The following is a 22741-nucleotide window of genomic DNA, read 5'->3' on the forward strand; positions in this document are numbered from 1 at the left end:
AGCAAGAGGCATCTCATCCCACTGCTGCCTCTCAGTGTCCACTCTGCTCCTCAAGCTAAGTCACCCAAAAAGTAGAACCTATGTTTAGTCCAAGGCTGGTTTTGACAGATAAATGAAAGCAAGGCTAGAATTTAGTCTAAGCAATTCTCCCATCCTCCCTCCTGAGGTATTAGCAGAGCAGTGCAGTGGCATGATCTTTCCAGCAGACAGCGTGCTTCTCCCATCCCAGCCACCTCTTCCCAGCTAGTCTGTGCAAACCTCCCTGCATGCACAATCAATTCATGGAAAGCCCTCTTGGCAGAGCCAAGAAAACATGGAAACACGCTGTCATCATTCCCCCTTTCTACATAAGAAGATTCTGAAGTGGGTACATCCTGAAAGTGCTCTACCCTAACAATTGCTCCAACAGAAATAGGTACCCAAGTATCTGTATAATGCTAGAGATATTTATACGAGCAGGAAGGGGAGGCAGATACAGTTATCACCTATGTCTTCAATGACGATGTTTTCTTTACAGTTTGAATATACACAGCCTCTCAAGCACTTTATTAATATAAGGAGACGGCTGCTGTTAGAAATAAAATACAGCTTCCAGTAATAACCTACAGTGTTACCAGCGTGTAAAGGAGAACTGCCTGGTGCCACAGTACCTCCACTGGAGCAGTCGTCACTCCAAGCCCGCTGTTTTCAGACATCACAAAAGCGCTGGCTACCCAGGATGTGATGGTATCAGGTACAATGACTTCCATTGTGGTGTCCGTGTCAGATCTGATGGCAGAAGGGGAGAGCAGACTTTCAAAAGCATCCATTTACAGATATCAGTAAGTGGACAAAAATGTTTAAAATACATCAAAACTTAAGTCCAAACTCTTGGCAAGAAAAGCTGCTGATCATCTGTTTTTCTTTTCCTAATCATTTAGAAATATTTTTGATGGGATCAAAATGATTAAAAAAAATTAAATTATTTTAAATTGCAAGAATTGAAGGTAATTACATTGAATCACATTACATGTAATCAATTTTTACAGATCCTTTAAAACAATCCCAGATGACGGTGGCTTCTCAAACTTCTCAGCTGTGAAAGAATACAAGATTTGTGCTTCACAACATAGGTCAGATTTCACTATCATTTGACAGTTTGAACTGCTCGTTGAATTAGGTGCAGACAGGAACAGATTTCCCTGTCCGGGCTAATCACCATCTTCTCATATACTGTAGAGAAAAAGACTGGGTGTCCCTATCTGTTATCTCTCCATCTGTAAAAGGAAGAGAGTTTCTTTTGTCTCCAGGAGTTTTATCTAGTTTCTATTGAAACTATGAGGCCTTCAGTCAGGCATTGTCCTATTTTGTGCAGTTGTACAACGCCTCATTGAGTGGGTCTCCAATCTCACTTGTGGCCTCTAGGTGGTAGTAGAATATAAATAATACTACATTTTTAAACAGTGTTCTTCAGCACCAGAGCAGAATGCTACTAAAACCTACAAAATAACAACGGCAAGTGTAAATCAGTTTCCATTTGCTTCTAATCTTATACCTAGTTTTAGTGTCGATCCAAAGCCAAGTCTCTGGAAAACGTGTCCTCACATAGAGATTGATGAAATCAGGAGGTCCATTTTTAGATACCGGCATATCATCACCGAAACCATCTTCTATGGGTATCATTCCACCATCTACAAAATAAAAAATACTGTCCTACCTACAAATATCTAGGTTTAACAAAAATCAAATTAATACAGTTAAGAAAAGTCAAATTAATACAGTGGTTGGAGTATAATCTATAGCTTTGTTACATATGATAACACTACACTGTGACATTAGGAACTATTTTTTTTTCTTGCTTATTTATTTTTTAAGAATAAAAAAAGTTTCACACAAATTTCTACATGGCCTCTCCGGAGTGCTTATGTAACTGGTGTAATATGGCTACACATGACAAACCACTGCAACATATACCAACTGGAACTGCAAATAAAAACTCCATTCATCCTCAGGCCTTTAAGTGGTAGTGTTGCTCAGGACAGCAGCAAAAAGGATTTTTTTAAAATACTAGTCATATGCGTTTTGTATGTCTTGAACCTTGGAAATGGTAATGGTTTGCAAGGCTGGATGCAGCCTGTATGCAGTACAGTAAGAAGACCTAACAGGGGCCCTAACCCATGGACCTCCTTCCCCACTCAGTAAATTAGATTTGGCTACAATTATTTTTATTACTTACAAAGAAAATGTTCCTTATCCTCCTCAAGAATTGCATCAGTTGATACCCAAAGGCTGCATTTCTGGATAAAATTTATACAGTATATCTCAATACAGGACATTCAGGACATCAACAGTGCTTATCTATTTTCTTTTTCTTTTTTTTTTTTTTAAGAAAATAAAATCATAATAAAGCAATCAGAGAACTAAAGCAAGTAATATACAGGAACCAACAAAATTGAGATCATCTGAATCTGAATATTGCCTTAATGACTGAAAACTTTTCAAAGAGAAGACAATATCAAGCATAAGCAATCTGTATTCATGAAAATACAAACATATTTCTTTGCATTCAGAGTATTTACATAGTGATAAATTTCACAATTCAAAACCCATATAAGCCATGTACATTGTCGACAGTCCCAAACTTTGAAAGGGGCATTTTCTTCTAGCAAGTGATGTACAAATCACTAAGCAGTAAAAAAACCCAGCTTAGAGTTAAAAAAAAAAAAAAAAAAGGTACCTGAAAGACACCAAAAGAACCTCTGACCAAGGGGAAATACTGCACTGTGCTGTATAAATTGAGCTCATGGAAGACCTAAGACAAGAAAAACAAAATCATCCAAAGAGTGAATGCAAACTCACATTTTTCAGAACTTTCACTGTTGTAGATGCTAATTCATAGAGCTGTACCTCAAGCAGCAGCTCACTTAGCTCTCATGTCAAAGAGAAAAGAATCCATGACAGGATGAAGGGGATTAGGCTGCAAAGGTTTCATGATTGATGGAAGAGTGACCAAGACTATATAAGCCTGAAACAGGAGCCTACAGCCCGCTGATATTCTATGGCACTTAGGCTATGTCATCTGAGCACTTTTGAAATGATGTATTTTGTCAGCTCTTTCAAATCGTTGATGCACTAGAGCTTCTGCAAGTAAAGGGAATTCAAAAAGACGAATTTATTCTGCTCTTCAAATAATAAAATTCTTTCTTTGTTTTATATTACTAATTTTGAAGAGCATAAAGCACAAATCATTAGGGAGTTTTTCTGACTTTTTTGTCTCTCCTGAAAGAAACTGCCAAGTGTTAACGGAGCAGTTTATCAAATGGAAGAACAATAAAGTATTAGTTGGAATTAGAAATGCTGGGCCTATTACCTTGTAAGCCTTACAGTCTTTTACTCTCGTGTTGATAAACTACTTGCAGAAGTAAAAAATATTTGCATAATTAAGGACTAAAAATCCTGCTCAAAAAACATTACTCATTCAGCACAGAACTGTAACATTTCCATAAACACAGATCTTTCATAAACGCAATAATGAAAACCTTTTTTCCCATTTACTTACAGAATCTTCTGTTATGTCACTGCTTTCTCCTAGAAGCTTTGTACTTTTATCAACAACTGCAAGTCCAATTACTGATCCTGGTTCTGTTGTACTGATTTTAAGGGAGACTTTCTCAGATGGCTTGACCTTGTCTTTGCTCCAAGAGATTTTAATCTAGAAAAAAGTAAAAAACGGCACTGGTTTAAATTATACAGTGACATTTAAAGCCACTAACAAGTCTGAGGAAGCATTTTCTTAGCTTAATTTGCTATAATTAAGACTCCGGATTAGCTTTTCCTAGGAACTTTGGGAAAATACTACGTCATTCATGTTGCTCTCTTGTTCTCCTAGCTCATCAGTTCCTTGGACTGGTGGAAAGTCAGCATCAGGATCCATTGTCATTTCAACCAGCTCTTAGTATACGAGCAGCAATCTCTTGAGCCACAAAGATACACCAGTTTCTACAGCTGAGGGCAGTAAAAGAAACACATTCACTGCTTATCAATGCACAATACAGCATGTAACGTATTTAGGGAAAGACTATTTTGGGAAAAAATTCAGCCCTCAAAGATTACAAGTAAGTGTTCCACAGTGAGATCAATACAGAAAAGGGATATATGTAATAGGTGCCTGGGTAAGGAAGAAGGAAATAAACAGGCTAATACAGCATCAATATGCCTTCCCTGGGGTACTGAAGAGAGGAAGGGTCATCTGCTGTAAGGTATTTCTAACACATCCCATCTCCACTGCATCAGATGACAATGCAGAATTTCTGTTTAAAATGAACAATTTTACTCTTTTCCCTCATCAAAACACCACTACTACAAAGTCTTGACGTAGAATTTAGCTCCACACTTAAGTTACCTACATTTAGCTGTCCACATTTCAGTTCAGTGTTCGAGCTCCCATCACACACAGAGTCAAAAGAAATAATGGAGACTAGATAGCACTTTGGCTCACCATGAAGCATAAATCCAAGTGGTGGTAAAGAAAACAGTCCTACAGGCTCCACTGACTGTACTGGCTGTGGGTGGGATTCAGTTACATAAACACTGGCACTTAGTGCCATTTGAGATGTTCAAAGGTATCCAAGACACGTCCAGTGGTGCTGCCAGACAGGACACATGACTTACCCTTCTGGAGCAGGCATTGGAGCCCAGGAAGAATAACTTAAAACCACACCCTTTTGGGGCAACTGATTCTCCGTAAACTGAGTTTAGACATATAACTCACATACAGAGATGAGACTCAGTCACCTGAAGGCACCTGGAAACACTTGAGTTGTCCCACAGCACGCTCTCTGACCCTCAGCTCCCATTCCAGAAAGGGATAGGTCTCCCATAGTCTCCCATAGGACCTTTGAAACATCCACCCATCCCATGATGATGTCTTGAATACCCTGGGGCCTCTTGGACGACACTAGATGTCTGTGCTTAAGCAACTGAATCCTGACCCTACCTGTAAATACATGTATTTAGATGTCTCAGTCTACAGCCCCATCATACCCTTCCTCTGATAAAACTGTGTAATGGTATCTTCCAAGCACATTCAGTACGAAAATCACAGAGCAATAGCAAACACAATAATGTTGCCAACATAAATGTGATTAGCACCATATGCTTCACTGTAAATGGGTATCAGACTGATACACGCAGAAAAACGATTTGTTTCTGGGTACACTATGGCACTGCAGCTCTGTATATTTGATTTTACCAACTCATTTACAGAAATTAAATGTTAGGCAAGGCTACCAATTGCAGAGAAAGTAGCTTTCCACAGTAATGAATTAATTTCAGTGGCTAGCTTGAAATGGCGAAACGGTAATAGCTTGAAATTTTGAAGCCTTTGAGATCAGTTCTTTCCTTATTTTACATTTTTTCACTATCCAGTGAAATACAGCAAATACAGTAGGTTGATACTAAATTCTCATAATTTATCAATCATCTCAATTTTTCATCCTCTCCGTATATACACTAGGATCGTGTTTTTCATCCATAAAGTATAATCAAACTGGTGTTTTCAAGATCAGACCTTACCTCATTGCTACAAAATATAATGCAATCTATTTGTGGACACTGCAATCAGTGGAAAGATTTCAGCTTGTTTCCAGAAGGCTGAACCAAACTGTTATGCCTTCCTCATTAGAAATATCTTCCTATAGCTATCCTAAAATTCCTAAGTTTCAACTAAATTATCTTATTTGTTTTCTGTTTATTTAGATTCTTCAGATACTGGTACATAATAACCATAACCAACAAACATGTGCCTGCAGCTCTCTCACCATCCTTCCTCTCCACTTCCTTATCCTGTGGTAACAACGCTCATATCCTGAGTTTGGATAAATCATGAAGCAAATGGAGAAATTTTTCATGCAGGAGTAAGACAAACAGTCTCCCTGCTGATGTCTGGTTATAAGTGTTAAAGTTTCCATAGGGGAGGAAGAATTTGAACCCATCGAGAGCCTTTGGGTGGTCTCACCTGTAAAAAGTCACAGCGAGGCTTTTATTTGCACAAAGAACCAAATCTCATCCTGGTAAGTAAGCTGGGAAAATCATTTCATTGCTGCAGTAGTAGTTTTCCCACTCCTCTTCAAGCTTTTTTGAGTTGAAGTATGCACGGTCACATGAAACACGAACACTGGCCACATTCACTGATGACACACCATGTACAAAGTGACCACTATCTGGCTAGAACAACGTCTTCATAAACGTTTACAGTTCCACACTTAGAGCACTTATGAGTACCTTTCCACTATATTGGCCAGAGCAATCTTTGGCTCAGTAATTGACCAAACTATTAAAAACACAAGGAGACGCTGTGCATCTGTTTATGTGGAAAACATAGGGCTAGTAGAAATTTCTTTCAGATATGCAACAGCTGGACCCTAACTGCACTGGTATTATCAAAAGTCTTTCCAAGGACTTACACAAACCTCAGATTAGATCCTCAATGAGGAATTTTTTACATTTACAATCCTATGATCTAAAATACTGTTTACCATGCAACAAACAGACAAAAACATGATCTCAGACTCGAGTTCAATATAGTTACCTTGTCATCCAAAACAGGCTGAATGGGGACAGTGAGAGCATCATTTACAACCACTCCAAGCTCATCAACGTAGAATACAAGTACACATGCCAAAGGAGCCCAGGAATTTTCTGCTGTTAAAGTGAATGTTTTTGCAGCCTTTGTGCCAAAAGCCATAATTTGTTCCTTAGATAACACCTGAAAGGGAAAAATGAAACACTCAACCTATTGGTATCTCAATATGTCATAAGCTCTGCAATTTCTTCTACAAATAGCTGTTAAAATAAGAGACATATAGCTGTAATTTTTTTTTTTTTTTTTTTAACTAAGTGGTTGACCAGTTCTTTGAGACTGGGTATGGAACAGGCGGGTAATGTAATATTTAAATATTAGAAATAGATTTTTTCCATGCTTTAATTCCTGTATCACTATGGAGAAGTAAAGAACTACAACGAGTGCACAGCACAACATATGCTATGACAACATAAAAATACAACAGTAATACAGCTGGGCCATGTGGGTCATCTATAATAGCATTTGAGTTTGGATCAGGAATACAATTTTAAAAGCAAATCTCCCAAACACCCCTACTTACCACACTGGTTTGCACCATGGAGAGTGTGAACTGAGGCCCACTAACGTGTTCCAGTTAAAAACAGACATTCATTTTACCAGATTAGATTAGAGCTAGTCTGAAGGGACCACGAAATACCTGGAGTTCAGGCCCCCAGCATCAACTTTTTCACTCTAAATCTGTTCCTATTGGACCATACCACTTACTAATGAAGACAGAGCCATGAAGGGCAGTTCCCTGCCTTTGACTGCATGGACCTGATTTTTTTTAAGTCTTCTAGAGAGTTTCTGTTTTAGAAAATACACGAATGCCCACATTTTATATTGTCCCAAGGTTTTTCTTATTCAGTTTACTATTAAAGTCTCTGAAAGAAAAAGAATTGTAGTTATCATGATCATTATGGTGTAGACTGCGCACAAGACAGGCATGTGTTAAAGACAGGATGGGAGACTGATGATGGTATTTATAAGAAACCCTTCAATCCAGATGCTGTAACATACAGTACAGCAGCTGAGCCATTAAACAAGCCATTACCCAAGCCATTTATTTTAAAATGCTTCCTACGAAGCTCCCTTGTTAACAATGCCACCCTGCCCTCTGGACCATCTGTTTCCTCAGCAGGCAGGTCTTCTCCTCACCCCGTGCCTGCAGGCTCAGCCCTGACAGTCCTGAACCTGCGTACAGGCTCCACCAGCCCCCTGCTTCCACCTGCATCTGCTGGTGGACCTGCTGACAAGGTCCTGCTGACAAGCCCCAGCCTGGGCTGCTCCTGGGACATCCCTGCCCCTTCTGCCATCGCAGGTGCCCTGCACAGTCAGAGACAGTATTGCTCTTACAGTTGAGCCTTGTCTCACACAGCTGCAAGCAGCGATAACCCAACACCCCAATCAGAGACACACTTCTCCCAGAGACCACTTCCTTACAGTGCCACGGGGATTTCTGCTAGGTAGTGAAATGGAGCTCTCTTTCAAAAAGGACCATCCCAGTGGACAGGAAGTTTTTGGGCCACCTCTTTCACAAAGCACAATAAAAAATGCTGAATCTCTCTAACGTTCAATCACATTCCACTCACTGGAGTATTTCTCAAGTTGGAAAAAGTCACCTTGGACTATCCCCATATATAAAAACAGTAACTTACCAGATAGTGGAACTCTCTCACTGGCTTGTTGCTTGCAATGCTCAGCTCAAAAGGCTTCCCAGCCTAGGAAAAGCATACAATTCATATGGATGAGTATGGAAACATGATGAGTAACTCGAACGGTTCTTATTTTGGCAAGTTTTGTCTCAGATTGTACCTTTATATCCTGGCTCTTTGTTTTAACCTGGAGATAGGTCTGGCTGGGGGAGCTGAACACATCATAAACACCTATGTCAGTCCTACTGCTGAGGAACTCTGCCTGTGAGACAATGCAAAACAAAGCTCTTAAGAGAACAGCAAAATCTGTGTGATGTTCACATATATGGTACTGTTTACAAGATCATGGTAGCCTTAATTGCAGTTCAGGACCACTTTACTGCTTGCTTTGGATATGTTTTGTTTTTTCCCTTGCTATCTTGGTGCAATTATTAGATCACATTTACACAGGATCTGTCACTTTCTTTCCAGCTCTAACATGAATATGAGGTAAGGAAAATAACAGTAGGTGACATATCAGCTGTTGCAGATGGCAAGAATAGCATATCACAGCCCGCTCAATTTGGTGTGCCACTGCTCCAAAGTAACATATTACAAAGCAATACCTGAACTCTCAGAGTTTTTGTATCAGACAGGATTGGAAACTCAATATCAATTATTCCATTTTCTGGGACCGTATAATTCAGGACATGGACTGTCAGATTTCTCTCCTCTGTTGCCTCATTCTCAAGGTGAGAAAGTGAAGAGTGGTGAAAAAGCAGATCTGACTGTTGTGCAGTGATTGTGACAAGATTCTGCCTCTCTTCAGCTGTCAGCTGGTTACTATCAGAACGTGTCACCTTTAGCTAAAAACAAAAAGAAAGAAAACACCCATCAAACAGGGTAAAGCTAAAATGCACGACGCATGACAGGTAACCATATTTGCATTCACATCATATCAAAAAAACCAAGGGCATCCTCAGATTTCTCACACATCAGTAACTTTATTTTTAATCCCTTGTAAGCACTGCAGGTAGGCAAGTCGTCCAAGAACAAAATTATTCATAACTCCAGGGAATAAAAAAAGAGCAAAAGCAAAGCAGATGGAACTGAAAGGTGACCTGCCTTTCAGCTCTCCCAATTACTCTTCTGGTTGAAGATGCTTGTCTCTCACACAAATTATACATATCCTACCTACAGCCTGAATATTTAATTTTATCACTTGTATCTCACTACTACAACAAAGGACATCCTAACATTACATCATGTGCAGGAAAATGTCTCAGATGAGCAGAGATGGTGCTGAGTCAGATGTCTTTATGGATTCATCAAATGAACTGAAGAAAAGACTTAAAACAGGCCCAAAATTGACAGTCTGCAACTCCAGCATCCATCAATCAGCACCACAACTTACACCAACCTTTAGTCCCACATTCAAGCAGATTCTCATTCATAGCAAAACCGTTCTCCTTCTGCATTCCACACTCCACAAAAATTCAACTTCTACATTTAAAAGCAGCAAACTAATGTTTCCCTTTTTCAATCCAGAGGTCTGTCACTCCATTACCTTTCCTCCTCTGCCATTATCTTCCTATCCTCTCTCTGTACAGAGTCTACACTGACTAGTAAGAGCAGCAGTTGTTCCTTCACACTCCTCTGGGAGCATAACTGATACCTTCTTCTCTGCCAGCTGCAAGCATTGCTAAATGCCTCAGCTACCTCTCACTCAGCCCACCTTCGGAAGAGGAAGAAGCAGCAGGTCAGAGATGGAGTCAAACTGGGATGCTGGCAAGGAAAATGAAAAGGACAAAAACCAAACACCCAAATGATCAGGCCAGCACAAAGCTATGGCTTGAGCCAATCTACTCTGAAAGCGTATATTCAGCCTGTTTTATTGGCATTTAGGTCTGATTTCTATACAGTAAAGGCTCAAAAATTGTAAAGTCGATTCCCCTTTTCAAGTAAAATGCAGTTAGGCAATATGCAATATGCTGCTTAATTATATATATATGCATTATATAAAGTATATATTTGTGTGTGTATATATATATGAACTTCCATATACAAATATTATTAGGAGGGTTGGGACTCAATAACTACTCTATTGTTTTAAAGCACAGTCACCTAATGGAAAACAAACAGCTATAAACCAGAAAGATTTCTCTTCCATAAGAATGCTGACAAACTATACTCAAATATATCCTGCCAACACTAGAGCTTTCCCTGCCACTTTATCCTTTTCTAGAGCAAACACCTCTAAGTTTAGTATTTGCCAATACGTATCATGAAAAAGAGGTAATTTGAAAACAAATCTGTAAATTATACTTAAAAATCCAAGGCAAACTTTGGCATCTAAGCAAAAATGCAGGAGAAGAAGTCACATTTGTTTATGCACAGATCATAATAAAACAAAAGAACTTACAGTAGCTATGAAGTTCAGAGACGGTTTTATAACTCTAGTGTAGTCCATAAATTCAATAAAATAGTCACTTTGCTTTGGAAATATGATGGTACTTGAATTTTGGGAGATTCCTGTTGAAGAATTGTATGTGTTTAGACAACATGCTTTTAACATACATATTCCTTTAGCAGCAATACTATTTACCGTCCATCATTTTTAAATAATTCTATCATATTTTTCAGCATTTCTACTCCTATCACTCTTCAGCCTTCCAGCTAAGGATCAGTAAAAAGGTGGTATATGTACTGGTACTGTCTTCCACAACGCTAAATAATCCATACCACATAGCGCTCTACTCCATGCAGACTATGTCAGAATGACACAAGGAAGGAACTTATGAATCCCAAATCAGCCAACTTCACCTTGCCAGGGTTTCTACAGAAAGTCACTAATGAAACCTAGTTTCTGAGACAGGCAGAAATTCTGTACAAATGATTTTTTTCTAATATGCAAGGTGCAGTGGAACATGAACTCACAAAAAGGCTCAGTTTGTAAATCAGCTGGTCTAGAAGAGGGTAGACAGTGGACAACGTGGGGCCAGAGAAGTCTTTCTACTGATGCGGTTCACAAACAAACAAGTAAGGTAAGTTTATGATTAAACTAAGTTTGTAAGACTCAGGCTAATGCTAGAAATTCTTTATGCCTGTTCTTCTCATCAAAAGTGATCAATCATTGACTTTAAGCCTGCATCTGAACATATTTCTTGGCTATTTAATAAACCTTTTAGCATAGAACTGTATTCAACTGAGTTAACAGCTGGTTAAACTATTTAATATCTAGGCAAGCAACAGTTCAGATAACATTTTTTTTCAGATAATATATTTGCATGTAGATGGTTCATACTGCCATCAGCACATGATGCTTTTCTAGCACTCCAAGCCCTTCCACACAGCGGTAAGCTCTTCCAGCACCACCTACTCTTTGGATTTCTCTCGGAAGACATCACACAGCCACACACCTGTGAGCGATTCGGTGACCACTGCAATAATTTCTATTGGCTCTGTGTAATCACTGTCACCTTGGTGCCACGACTGATCAGCGTTCAAGTTTTGTAACATAAGCTTATTACAGGTTACATTCACAGATCCATTTATCTGCAATGGAGAACAAAAAAAAAAATGTTGAGCCAGCAAAGCCAAGGACACATTTCCATCTACAACAGCTTATTTCTGGATAAGTCCTGTAGTCCTCCCCACATACAAGTTCTGGAGTATCAACACCAGAAAATTATGAAAGCTGACCTTTATTTTTTGCTTTCAGTAACCATTTTTATTAAATCCAGTAGAAGTTCATTACTTTTTAGTCAACAATGCCTTATGGAGAAAGTTACTTTTTTTTTTCCCCCTAATATCTAGAATTATCCAGTTCTACATGGCCAGAGCAGTGGTGCCTATGCTTTACTGAAAAATACAATGAACAGGCCCCTGCCTGAGGAGGGGGGTACACCCTATCCAGCATCCCTGAGCTGAGAGTTTCTGTAGGCTAAGTGCTGCTGAAGGCACTGAAGTCAGCCAACTGCTGAAGTCAGCCAACAGAAAACAACAGGCACATAATTCAGCAGAAATTGAACTTGTTTTAAACATAGTCCACAGCTCAAAAGTAAAATGCCTGATTTTGCAAAAGGATGCCATGAATCTATCACCACTTTTAAGTCTTCAGATCAAACTGCGTGCCTTTTTAAATTTCATGCTCCCGGTTACAACTAGAACAGTAACGCCAATGTAATTAATAGGCAAAACACTTTGGTCTCTACCATGCCAGAGCTCCACCTAGACAATTGCAGTGGTCTCCTCTGGCCTTGTAACACAGGGCTGAGTGTGCAGGGGCACACACGGGGCCAGGCAGTGTTCCTGGGCATGGGTCCTCCATCACCTATGCTGCTATAGTGGCTCCTGCAAAGTTTTTCTACCTGGGCCAACTAGCACTCTCCAGAATAACTTCCAGGCACAGTTCAAGGGACCACAGCACCCAAGTATCATTCCCACAAGCAGTCTGAATGTAGACACTTTATTTTGGAAATTAAAGACAGTTTAACACTATCCATGCAAGTGACTCCATAGACCATGCCAGCTGAACTCAGCACTCAAGAATGGTCCCAGGCATATTTAACCTACAAAGGGGGACACAGGCTTAAAGTCTACAACGCCACAAACTGCTAACAGAAGACTCACCTCCATTGTTGTTGTTATATTTCTCTTATTTGTCCAGTAAGAGACAGAAAGGCAAGTGACTGTTACAGTTCCCTTTACCGGCTTTCCATACGTGTACCTGAAACACATCAGTCAAAGTCAAACAACACACCACCTCCAGGGCTTGGGCTCCTGAAGAGCTCTCAAGGCAAAAGATTCTACTAAAATATTTTTCCCTGGCCTCAAACATGGCTAGAACACATTTGTACTTTGAAACATGGAGTTTTCAATACCGAGACCAGTTTATCGACACGAAAGTCAGAAGCCCAAAACCTGGAGCAGATACACAGTGCTGCACTTTCCTGCACATGAGCTCTATAGACCCACTCCTATTATTATGGGCTGTACAATGTAGGAAAATTAACTATATTAAGCTAAGATGGAAGCAAGTTATTTAATAGAACACCAATGTAGCATCATAATTAATATGCAGTAGAGTTAAAATGGGATGTGGGAAGTGCAAGTGTTTTGCTTCCCAAATGCTGCTAACACAAAATGAGAGATCTCAAGATATTTGTACTCAAACTATTTAGTAATCACAGTCCAAAGAAATCATGGCATTATTAAACGGCAAACATAATTTGCAGCTGTGGCAAATCTGAAAACTGTAATATATTCACTTCTTAGAATGCCATTACCAACCTGCAGTCAGTGAGCAGTAATAAAATAAAAATTTTGTATAAATGTTTCTAAGTTATACGTAAAAGAAACCATGACATTATCAGATTCAGACAGAGAAAGCAGGGAGGAACCCAAAATCATTCTAGTCCATCAGCAGTAATACATTCAGATGTGGTAACTTTAAGTACTTTAAATCATCATGGATGTGACTGGCAGCCACTTAAGAAATATCAAAGCTGAAAAGCAGGGGAAAGAATAATCAAATAGCATAGTTACAGGAAGAACTCTGACAACACTGTCTTGCACCTGAACTCAGTCTTTCCAAGCAGACCTAATTACAGTAATAAGCTGCCATTAACCTTGAAATGATACTGCCATTGGGTAGCATCCCTGTACTTAACTTAATCTAATAATACTCCAGAGATGAGAAAGGAAAAGGGTTTTATGACATCTACAAGTGTAAGAAACATATAAACTCTTTGTATGCAGAGGCATTATGCCTATAAAAACAGTCACCAGGAATGAAGTCATTCCCTATAAATAATTATGACATATCAGTAAAACTTTTGCACTGCTGGGATTCAATCTCAGACAATTCACTGGCGTCCAAGTCTGGATTTATTGCAGCAGACATGTACACTTTCAAATACCTTATGAGTATACCTAATGAAGGAGCCAAGTACCCTGTGGAAGACCAAAACAACTTAGGAAACCAAATTCACATTGGCATATAATGTATTCCAAAAGAAAAGCAGAATGGGAAAAAAAATTGAGGAAAACTTTTTAAAAAAAATTGCCCTTTATGAGAAACCTAGATGGTTTATAATATCAGGTTGCATTCCCTCTAGGAAAGGAAGCTTTTTATCAAAAGTCCAAATATTTAATTTATATAGCTTGTTAAACAACCATTTCTGCATTTCACTTATAAATGGAGTGCTTGTTTAGAAGGTATGTATTTTATGGCATTAAATAACCCACAAAAGACCTTTTATTTCAGGTCTTCTGGAATGGATCTACCAGGTAGCTCTATCTGGCTCTCATCTTCCCGAAATAAAATTAATTTCTATTTGAGATTAATGCATGCTAAATTTTTTGTCTAGATATTTGTTCAGCTGAAAAATAAAATATTATTTATACAATAGTCTACAGTGAAGTCTCTTCTGAATTTCTCAAGAGTTTTTAATGCTTCACCCATTTACAGGTATAGGTATTTTGATAGGCAGGAGAAGCCTATACTTCAAATCCACAATGTGGACAAATTGGATCAAGAAAGATGTGCATAGAAGTTTGCATAATTTTCCAAGTGGTCTAATAAAATACAGTTAACTCTACCTACAGACCTTGATGTGATAAGTTGGAGAGCACCATAAAAGAGCCATAAAAACAAACAAAAAAAGCCTCAAAATATACATCATAAGTAAAACACTCAAGAAATTTTCTGAATAAGGTAGCTAAAAATGTCTTGGCTATAGTCTAGAAATACATTTACCAGACAAAAAAAACAACTAGAAGTCTGAAGATCTATCTAACATTGTTATCACAAAATCCAGTAACTAGAAATGGATGCTAGCCAACTAATTTTGACTAGAAGGTACTTTTTTAACATTCTAAATATGAGTTTTCACTTTGACTCTTACAGACCCACAATAATTTTCTTAAGAGTGAGGGTGACAATGGTATCAATGTTTTACTTACTTTGCAGTGACAACACCAGTTACGTCTTCCTCTTTCAAAGAGTAGTATAATGGTGTTGTTATCATAACATCAAATTTTGGTAAAACTTAAAAAAAAAATTACAGAAAGCATTACATTCACACAAGAAATAATATTTTTTTCTTTTTTTAAGTAGTAAGTGTAGGACATGTAATATTATAAAGACTACTACAGTTTCCTAAGGAATATAAGGTAAGATATATTTTTAACCCAATCCTATGCATGCCCCAGACTAAGACTTTTTGTTGAAAGGAGAACAAGCATCATAGGAGCAGCCTGCACACAAGCTTTTAAGACTGAAATATAAAATGTTTAGCTTATTCGGCCTTTACAGAATCATCAGCAAGCTTCATGATCAGACATTATACAGATATTTTGGGATGACCACATTGCCTGCGTGATCCTGGAAAAACAGGGACAATAACTGCATCTCATAGGCTTAAAGTAAGTATTTTAAAGATTGCATGACATCCAGACACTACAGTAGTAGGTCATTAAAACTACCAAAGATAAACACGGCAGCTGATAAGACAACGTTTTTCCCAGGACACAGAGTCAGTCTCAGAGAAGCAAGAGATTTGGACATTAGACTTTCTGGGAGTACTCAAAAGGTTTGTGCTAGCCAAGGGAAGCTAGTATAAATCAATGGAGAATCAACTACCAATTTTGGTCGCTACTAAATGCCCTTAAGTAACACTTACCATATTCCATCACTTTAAATCTTTGATAATGAACTTGACCCTATTGGAAAAAAATCATATGAGAAAATACATACAATTGTGGTTAGATTAGCAAGTTTAACATACCTTCTAGGCAAAATCCCACCCATATTCAAGTTAAATTACAATTTCTGACATGATGTGATTTTAAATCATGGCTCAACCATTATCAGCTCCTGTTACAAAGCTCCTGTAGGAACCAGTAGTATGTATTTGCACCACAGAAGGAAACAGAAGCTCACATGACGCAGATTGTGAGTATATATAATGAAGAGCTTGTGGAGCTTCCGATCTTCAGACATCTACATACGGCTGGTTTCTGTATAAAACAACAAATTTCCAAGCTAGCTAGGATAAAATTACCTACCATAAGTACTCACAGTCATCATGATAAACCATGACTGACCTACCAGCAGCATCTTTACTAGCTCATTTAAAATTAACTCAAGTATCTCTATACAAAAGAGAAGCTCCTACAGTGTCCTAGAGGACAAGGCCATTTCAAAAGCATGTATAATCTTAAGTTTCTTCCTTTACTCAAAAGGCAGCTAAAATTTTGTTACAGTCTACAGTGCATACTTACTTCAGCAGAGATACTCTTGGGTTATATCTTCCTGTCTTGTTTATTTGTTAGTTAAAAATCAATGGAAGCAATAAACAACTATACAATATATTGTTACTTATGTTCTCATCTATTTTCCCATTTTTTTAATTTTTTCACTTATTTCCTGCTTTTCCTCAGGAGGGTATCTGAAAGCATATTCTGGCATTTCTTTGAGATGGGGTACATAAAGCCATATGTAGCACATTGTTTGAAATTAATTTTAAAGTTTTTTTTTCACTCTCTGAACATTAAAAATTCAGCAGCTATTTCTGTTCTTCGATACAATGACAGTTGACCAAAAAGTCATGGTAGTCAGCCACATAAATTTTGCTCAATCTTACTCAATTGTTCTTTCTTGCTAAAGTGTGAGTAATTCAAGTTACGCCAGGGGAGGTTTAAATTCAATATTAGGAAATATTTCTTCACTGAAAGGGTTATCAAGCATTGGCACAGGCTGCCCAGGGAAGTGGTTGAGTCCCCATCCCTGGAGGTATTTAGAAGACATGTAGATGTGGGTGCTTAGGGACATGGTTTAGTGGTGGACTTGGCAGTGATAGGTTTACGGTTGGACTCGGTGATCTTAAAGGTCTTTTCCAAAGTAAACAATTCTATGATTCTGACCAAGCATGTATGTCATTTGTCGGCAGACATATAAACCTCATTCAATGATTCTTCTACAGCATCATACCAAAAGCTGCCATCAGCAGGGAAAGGCCATGAAGTGATTTACCAGCAGCAGCTAGAACTGGAGCTCTGAATCTCAGCTGATCTGCTTGACACAGGGATTACACTGGAGCAATGATTTTCCAAGAGGAAAATCTGAGCTCAGCTGGGCTGGAAGAATGGGCTGAGAAACCAAAGGAGTCTCCACTTCCCAAAGGACAGGAAGGGAGAGGCTCCTTTTGAAAGGTTATTTTGCCTCTTTGCTTAAGAGTCTTCTGGGAAATAGGGGAAAAATCAAGAATGACAACAGTCTGTCACTAGGAGGTGGCTATTTTGAAAGGTTAATATCGCCAGCTGCTCCTCAATTGCCTGATGAGGTTATGCTGATGTGGAGCTCAGAAGTCTGATTACTTTGATTATTCCTGAGAACACTGACACCACTACAAGTTATCATATGTGCTGGAGTATCTCAGTGAACATGGTTTGAAATGTGGGGCCAAGGAGACTGAATATGGATAACCAATTGTCAGGTAGAATCAAGATATGTCAGATGGGAATGAGTGTCTGTGGCAAGAGAGGATAAACTGAGAACTCCTGTGGGAAAAGCCCTAGGACCAGGATCCAAGTTGGAAACAATTACAACTGATAAACGACTTTGCAATTAGGCATCTCAGACCAAGCCCCTTATACCTCTATATTTACACTTTTCCTCGCAAAAGACTTGTATCAAAGTAAAAATCAGATTGCTACTAATTTCATAATTAAGTCACTGATCACCAAAATAATTGCCATTTTTATATTCCTATGTTTGAAAAGATAAACACAGAATCTGCTATTTTTACAACACTTGTACAGATCATAAACCTTACAACACAAAATGCTACAGCACAGACATGCAGTCCACAATCAGATTACTATCAGGTAATCTTAGGAACAGGTATCTTAGGAAAATGACCTGTAGTAAATTTATCTCATGTCTGATTCTCTGTACATCTTTTATTTCCAATGTTAAGCATATATATGTCACCCTCGCCATTAAGCAAACCATGAACAGAACATTACCCCAGCTGGCAGGATGGAAAAGCATCTCCCTTGAAAATGAGATTTTGTTTCACATTACCTTACAAGTAAAAAAAAAAATTAATTAAAAGCTAAGAGAACTGTAAGCAGCAGAAAACAGAGATTAAAGTGAGACTAGCGCTCTTGGCTGCACCTTCTCTAAAATGACAATTTTTATGACAGAAAGCAAGCTGTGCTTCACAGTGCAGAGAAAGGAAAAGACCCTACTAGGTCATCTTGATGATTTGAATACCAAGACAGATTTCCCACTAACGCATGCTTTTCAGCCAAACTGGTTTGGAATAGGACAAGTAACAGCACTTCAACCACTCCGTATCATTTTAGCTCCTCGGGGCAGGGCTGTCTCTCTGGCAAATATTGTTCAAATATTTTGGAGTGGAAGTTGTTAAACCAGTTTCCAGGAGTGCTGGCTTTTGAGACAAGCAGTAAGTTGTATATACAACGCAAGAGAGGCTGTTTTTTTTTAAGACAGGAAAATAACACCATGCTTATTCTACTTGTTTCCAGCGCTGCTTTATTCTAGTACACTTTTTGTCTTCCATGCCTTCTCCTGCTTCTTAAACACACTCGCCCTTCCAGACTATTAGCATTTTGCTCTAAATCAGCATTTCTTCAACCGCAAAACATCTATTACATTCTGTGCACATTGCCCAGAGTGTTAAGAAAACAGTGCCAAAAAGAGACTCATATAAGTATTCTGAGATCGTGAGGATGATGGAGCCTTTCTGCAGTTGAGCCTTAGATGCTGTGCATCCTGATACCTGAGAATCACTAACAACTACCGTCCAGATTTTGCTCTACTGTGATGAGAAACAGTCCTGTTTGAAGTCATTTGGGTCTAATCTAACAAGTGAGATCACAGGAACTGTTCCCTCAAATTTTTTTCTTCTTTGGCAATTGAAAGTCCCTGAAACGAATCTGGTCTAGGTCCACTTTCTTATTTGTTTCTGACATTTACGTGCGTCACAAGTTATGGCCTGAGGAAAGACTCTGGGTGTGGTCTCAGGGCTTTGCCCTGAAAACGCGGTGCTGGCACCGCCTGTATGCCCGGGGCTACACCGCCATCTCACGGCCCGCCTCAGAAACACGCCTCCGCTTCTGCTTTGCAGCTAAATAAAACAATTTTTGGCTAGACAGAATTAACAGAAGCGTTTCATCATCACTTTCATGCTTTATTTTCACATGCAGGAAATAAACCCCAAAATAAAATTCTGTGTGAATTCCCAAACTGCTGTTCAAATCCACCAGCACGGTCTCCAGAATCCAAGGGGAGTCCCACCATTGTCGCCAGTATTCACACTATCAGATCCTGATTAAATATCAGTGCTCGTTTGCACTACGTAGTAGTACAACTACTCGGTTGCACTACGTAGTAGTTTGCAACTACTGAATACACAGCCAAGTCCAAAGGTTTTACATACAGTCTGACTTTTGAAGGAGGGTGACACTTATTTTAAGTAATGATATAACCTCAAACTCAATGGATCACATGTGAAATCTGTAGCTGACCTAGCAGTAACACATCACAGAATTCACTGTGGATACACTGTAACATACATAAAACCTCAAAAGTTAAAAAATTTAAAGTGTAAACTATATAATCAACCCCAGTTGATTTTGAAAGTTGCTTTACAGCCGAAGCTTTTAAAAAAAAATAATTCTCTTCAGAAATATTTTAGAAAGTCCTCATTGCACCTGAAACATTACCACTCTTCAATATTTGATCATAAATTTCCAAATAACAACTTCCACATATTAGATTACAAAATGCCTTATAGCTAGGAACAACTTCTGGTCAGAGATTCCTACTACTCAAACTCGGCCACTAAAAGCCTTTCAGCACCAGGCTCCACAACAGGAAATATATGATATCCAACTAAAATACAAGGTGGAGACTTGGGAACCAGACTGTAATTACTCCGTCTTGAGTTTTCTTGGACCAGCTGTACTAACACCTGAACTCTTATTAAAAAGTACTACAGGATGTTTAACAGCAGCAAGCAGCCAGAACCTGATTTAAAACAGGATTCAGAGGCGGTAATTCCAGGAATCCAAACTTGGTACACTTGGGAACTGATCTGTAACCAGTGGAAGGGAAATGTTATTTACTGACTTAACAACACTCTTTAAAGACAAGAGGGAAACTTGAGATAGAAAGGCTGTACAGTTGACTATTTAACTAGAAAGCTCAGGTCGTGGCATCAGGATAGCTAAGTCATGAGGAGATCAGCCTGGGTTTGCCATCTGAAGATGTTCCTAAAGCCCTGAGTAGATCCATAAGCTGTGCTGGATCCCATGTGGACCCAGGGCGAGCTGTACTAGTTAAGGATAGGTAGGCATTTCTATTAAAAATGCCAGATATATACTAAGTATTCCTTAGCAGTAAATCTAAGTTCTCAGTGACCTCTGTTATCAGGGATTGATGAATCCATACAACTTTATATATGACACAGAAAAAACCTCTACCTCCCTTGGACCGCTGAACAGCTGCAGAACAGTGAGGAATATCCAGGCAATAGCTAGGAATATCCAGGCAATAGCTAGGAATACCCACTCGGAGTGATCCGGGTCACTCACTAGCTTTCACTGAACACGAACTAAATCTCCACCATATCACCTACATACAGACAACCGCTCGTATTAAACCTCAAACTGAATCCCATCCCATTATGGCCTTGTATTTCAGGGCATAAGCTCACTTGTAACCAAGAGAATCAAAAAGAGCTTCCCATCAGAAAAGTTCTTTTTCTTTATTCTGCAAGGTTTCTTGCAGGTTTCATTAACCCAATGGTATGACATGCTATCAAAAAAATAAGTCTGTGAGGCAACCCACTAGACAGACCTAGTGTAATAGTGTGAATGTTGCAATAGTTATTTAATATGTTCTGCACATGATAGCCTTATCCAGCACAAGATGCTGTGTAGGCACAGAACTATACATGCTACAGAAATATAATGCATATTGCTTTCTAATTATGTTCTTTTAACATAGAATTTGAAAATTAAAGCAGAGCAGGTGTGAATGATGGAGGAAAAGGAGCCTGAAAGTAAACAACATAAGCTTCTACATGTGGGGCGTGGGGTTGCTGTTTTATTCCCACAGGATAAGAATTGTAAGGATAGCCAGGTTTTTCTGGACCCCAAAGCCTGCAAGTCTTTTTCTTTATATAATACACTGTTCTTTTTCTCCTCTATTTTAATTTTCAATTCAAAGAGTTTAATGACAGAAGGAACCATTTAGCCTGACCTGCTTTTATCCCAGGTTTGGTTACTCAATTATTCAGCTACTATAGCAACCTGCATTATTATAATGCATCTTCCAAAAAGGCAATCATTCCTGATGCTAAAACACTGAGTAACAGAGAAGCTCTCACTCCCTTTTTTTTTTTTTTGTTCCAGTGATTAAAAGCCTCATTGATGAAAGACATATATATGCCCAAGAGAATTTGGCTTCAATTTCTATTAGTTGGTTCATACTATGCCTTTCTCCACTAGATTAAAAAGCCTTTTAAAACCTGTAACGGCACTAACAGACTGTAATCAATAAATCCATAGATTCATTTGATCCTTTGATATACAGTCAACAGATGGGACTTCTGCAGTCTCCCACCATGGAGCTTTCTCCCCTGACTCCATCCGCAAATTCTGTCATCAGTTTATATTAGAAACACCCTGGGTGAGTGTTGATTGCCCAAAAATCAATCCACCCTTCTTTGACAGACTTTACATACATTGCTGTTTTTCATTAGGATTTTGTACAATGAAAAGCCTTTGCAAAAATCCGTTACATCAGTAAATCTACCTTATTAGCCAAATCCATAATAGCCTTAAAGAATGTAATTCTTTATCAGAGGAACCCCAAATCACCTTTGTGATTGTTTTTCTCATGCCAGATGACAGGTCTGGAGTTTCCCATGTTACCTCACTTACTCTTTTCTGCTAAGGACATTCATCTTCTGCTGGTCTTCTCAAATCTCCTCACACTGAGATTCACTTAACCACACAGAACCATCACCCCTATTAAATGCTTCCATCTTTGCCACATAATTACTGTTTCCTTATGTTACTGGGTTCTGCCACCACTGGATTTTCTTTTGTTCCTAGCAAACTTTAAAAACTCTTTCATACTTTTATTAACAATTAAGATTTCCTTGGAATCTTTAGATTTCCTACAAATATGCAAGAGTTCAGACATTCATTTATATTGATATCTATCTCCTAGTTCCCCTTTTATCCACTTATTAAATGCAGTGTTTCTTAAATATTAACCATTTCCTCTGTCAATAGAAAAAAATAATCTGATTTCTGTTCTGCCCAAGTTTACCATTTCCCAAGACAGCATTTTGTTAAATGTACCAAAAGCATTTTGCAGTACTTTCCACCTTGAACTGTCTCCTGTAACAATGGTGAATAGAGAAAGATACCCTAGAGTGATGGACAGTATTCCAGCCCCTGG

General features: G+C 38.6%; 1 protein-coding gene across 1 annotated transcript in view; it reads right to left on the reverse strand.

Annotated features, from left to right (window-relative positions):
- CD109 (CD109 molecule) overlaps nt 1-22741 on the reverse strand; it is a gene marked incomplete at both ends in the record, with an annotated part of 78130 nt that overhangs the window by 33621 nt on the left and 21768 nt on the right. The window contains 14 exons of the mRNA XM_082305975.1: nt 651-768; nt 1535-1670; nt 2216-2276; nt 2717-2791; nt 3539-3691; nt 6569-6745; nt 8260-8322; nt 8417-8518; nt 8862-9101; nt 10658-10767; nt 11655-11790; nt 12868-12964; nt 15202-15286; nt 15921-15960. Of these exons, the coding sequence (XP_082162101.1) occupies nt 651-768; nt 1535-1670; nt 2216-2276; nt 2717-2791; nt 3539-3691; nt 6569-6745; nt 8260-8322; nt 8417-8518; nt 8862-9101; nt 10658-10767; nt 11655-11790; nt 12868-12964; nt 15202-15286; nt 15921-15960 (1593 nt within the window). The remainder of the gene's footprint in view (nt 1-650; nt 769-1534; nt 1671-2215; nt 2277-2716; nt 2792-3538; nt 3692-6568; nt 6746-8259; nt 8323-8416; nt 8519-8861; nt 9102-10657; nt 10768-11654; nt 11791-12867; nt 12965-15201; nt 15287-15920; nt 15961-22741) is intronic.

This window comes from Platalea leucorodia, assembly GCF_965183815.1.
Source record: "Platalea leucorodia genome assembly, chromosome: 3".
Classification (NCBI taxonomy): domain Eukaryota; kingdom Metazoa; phylum Chordata; class Aves; order Pelecaniformes; family Threskiornithidae; genus Platalea; species Platalea leucorodia.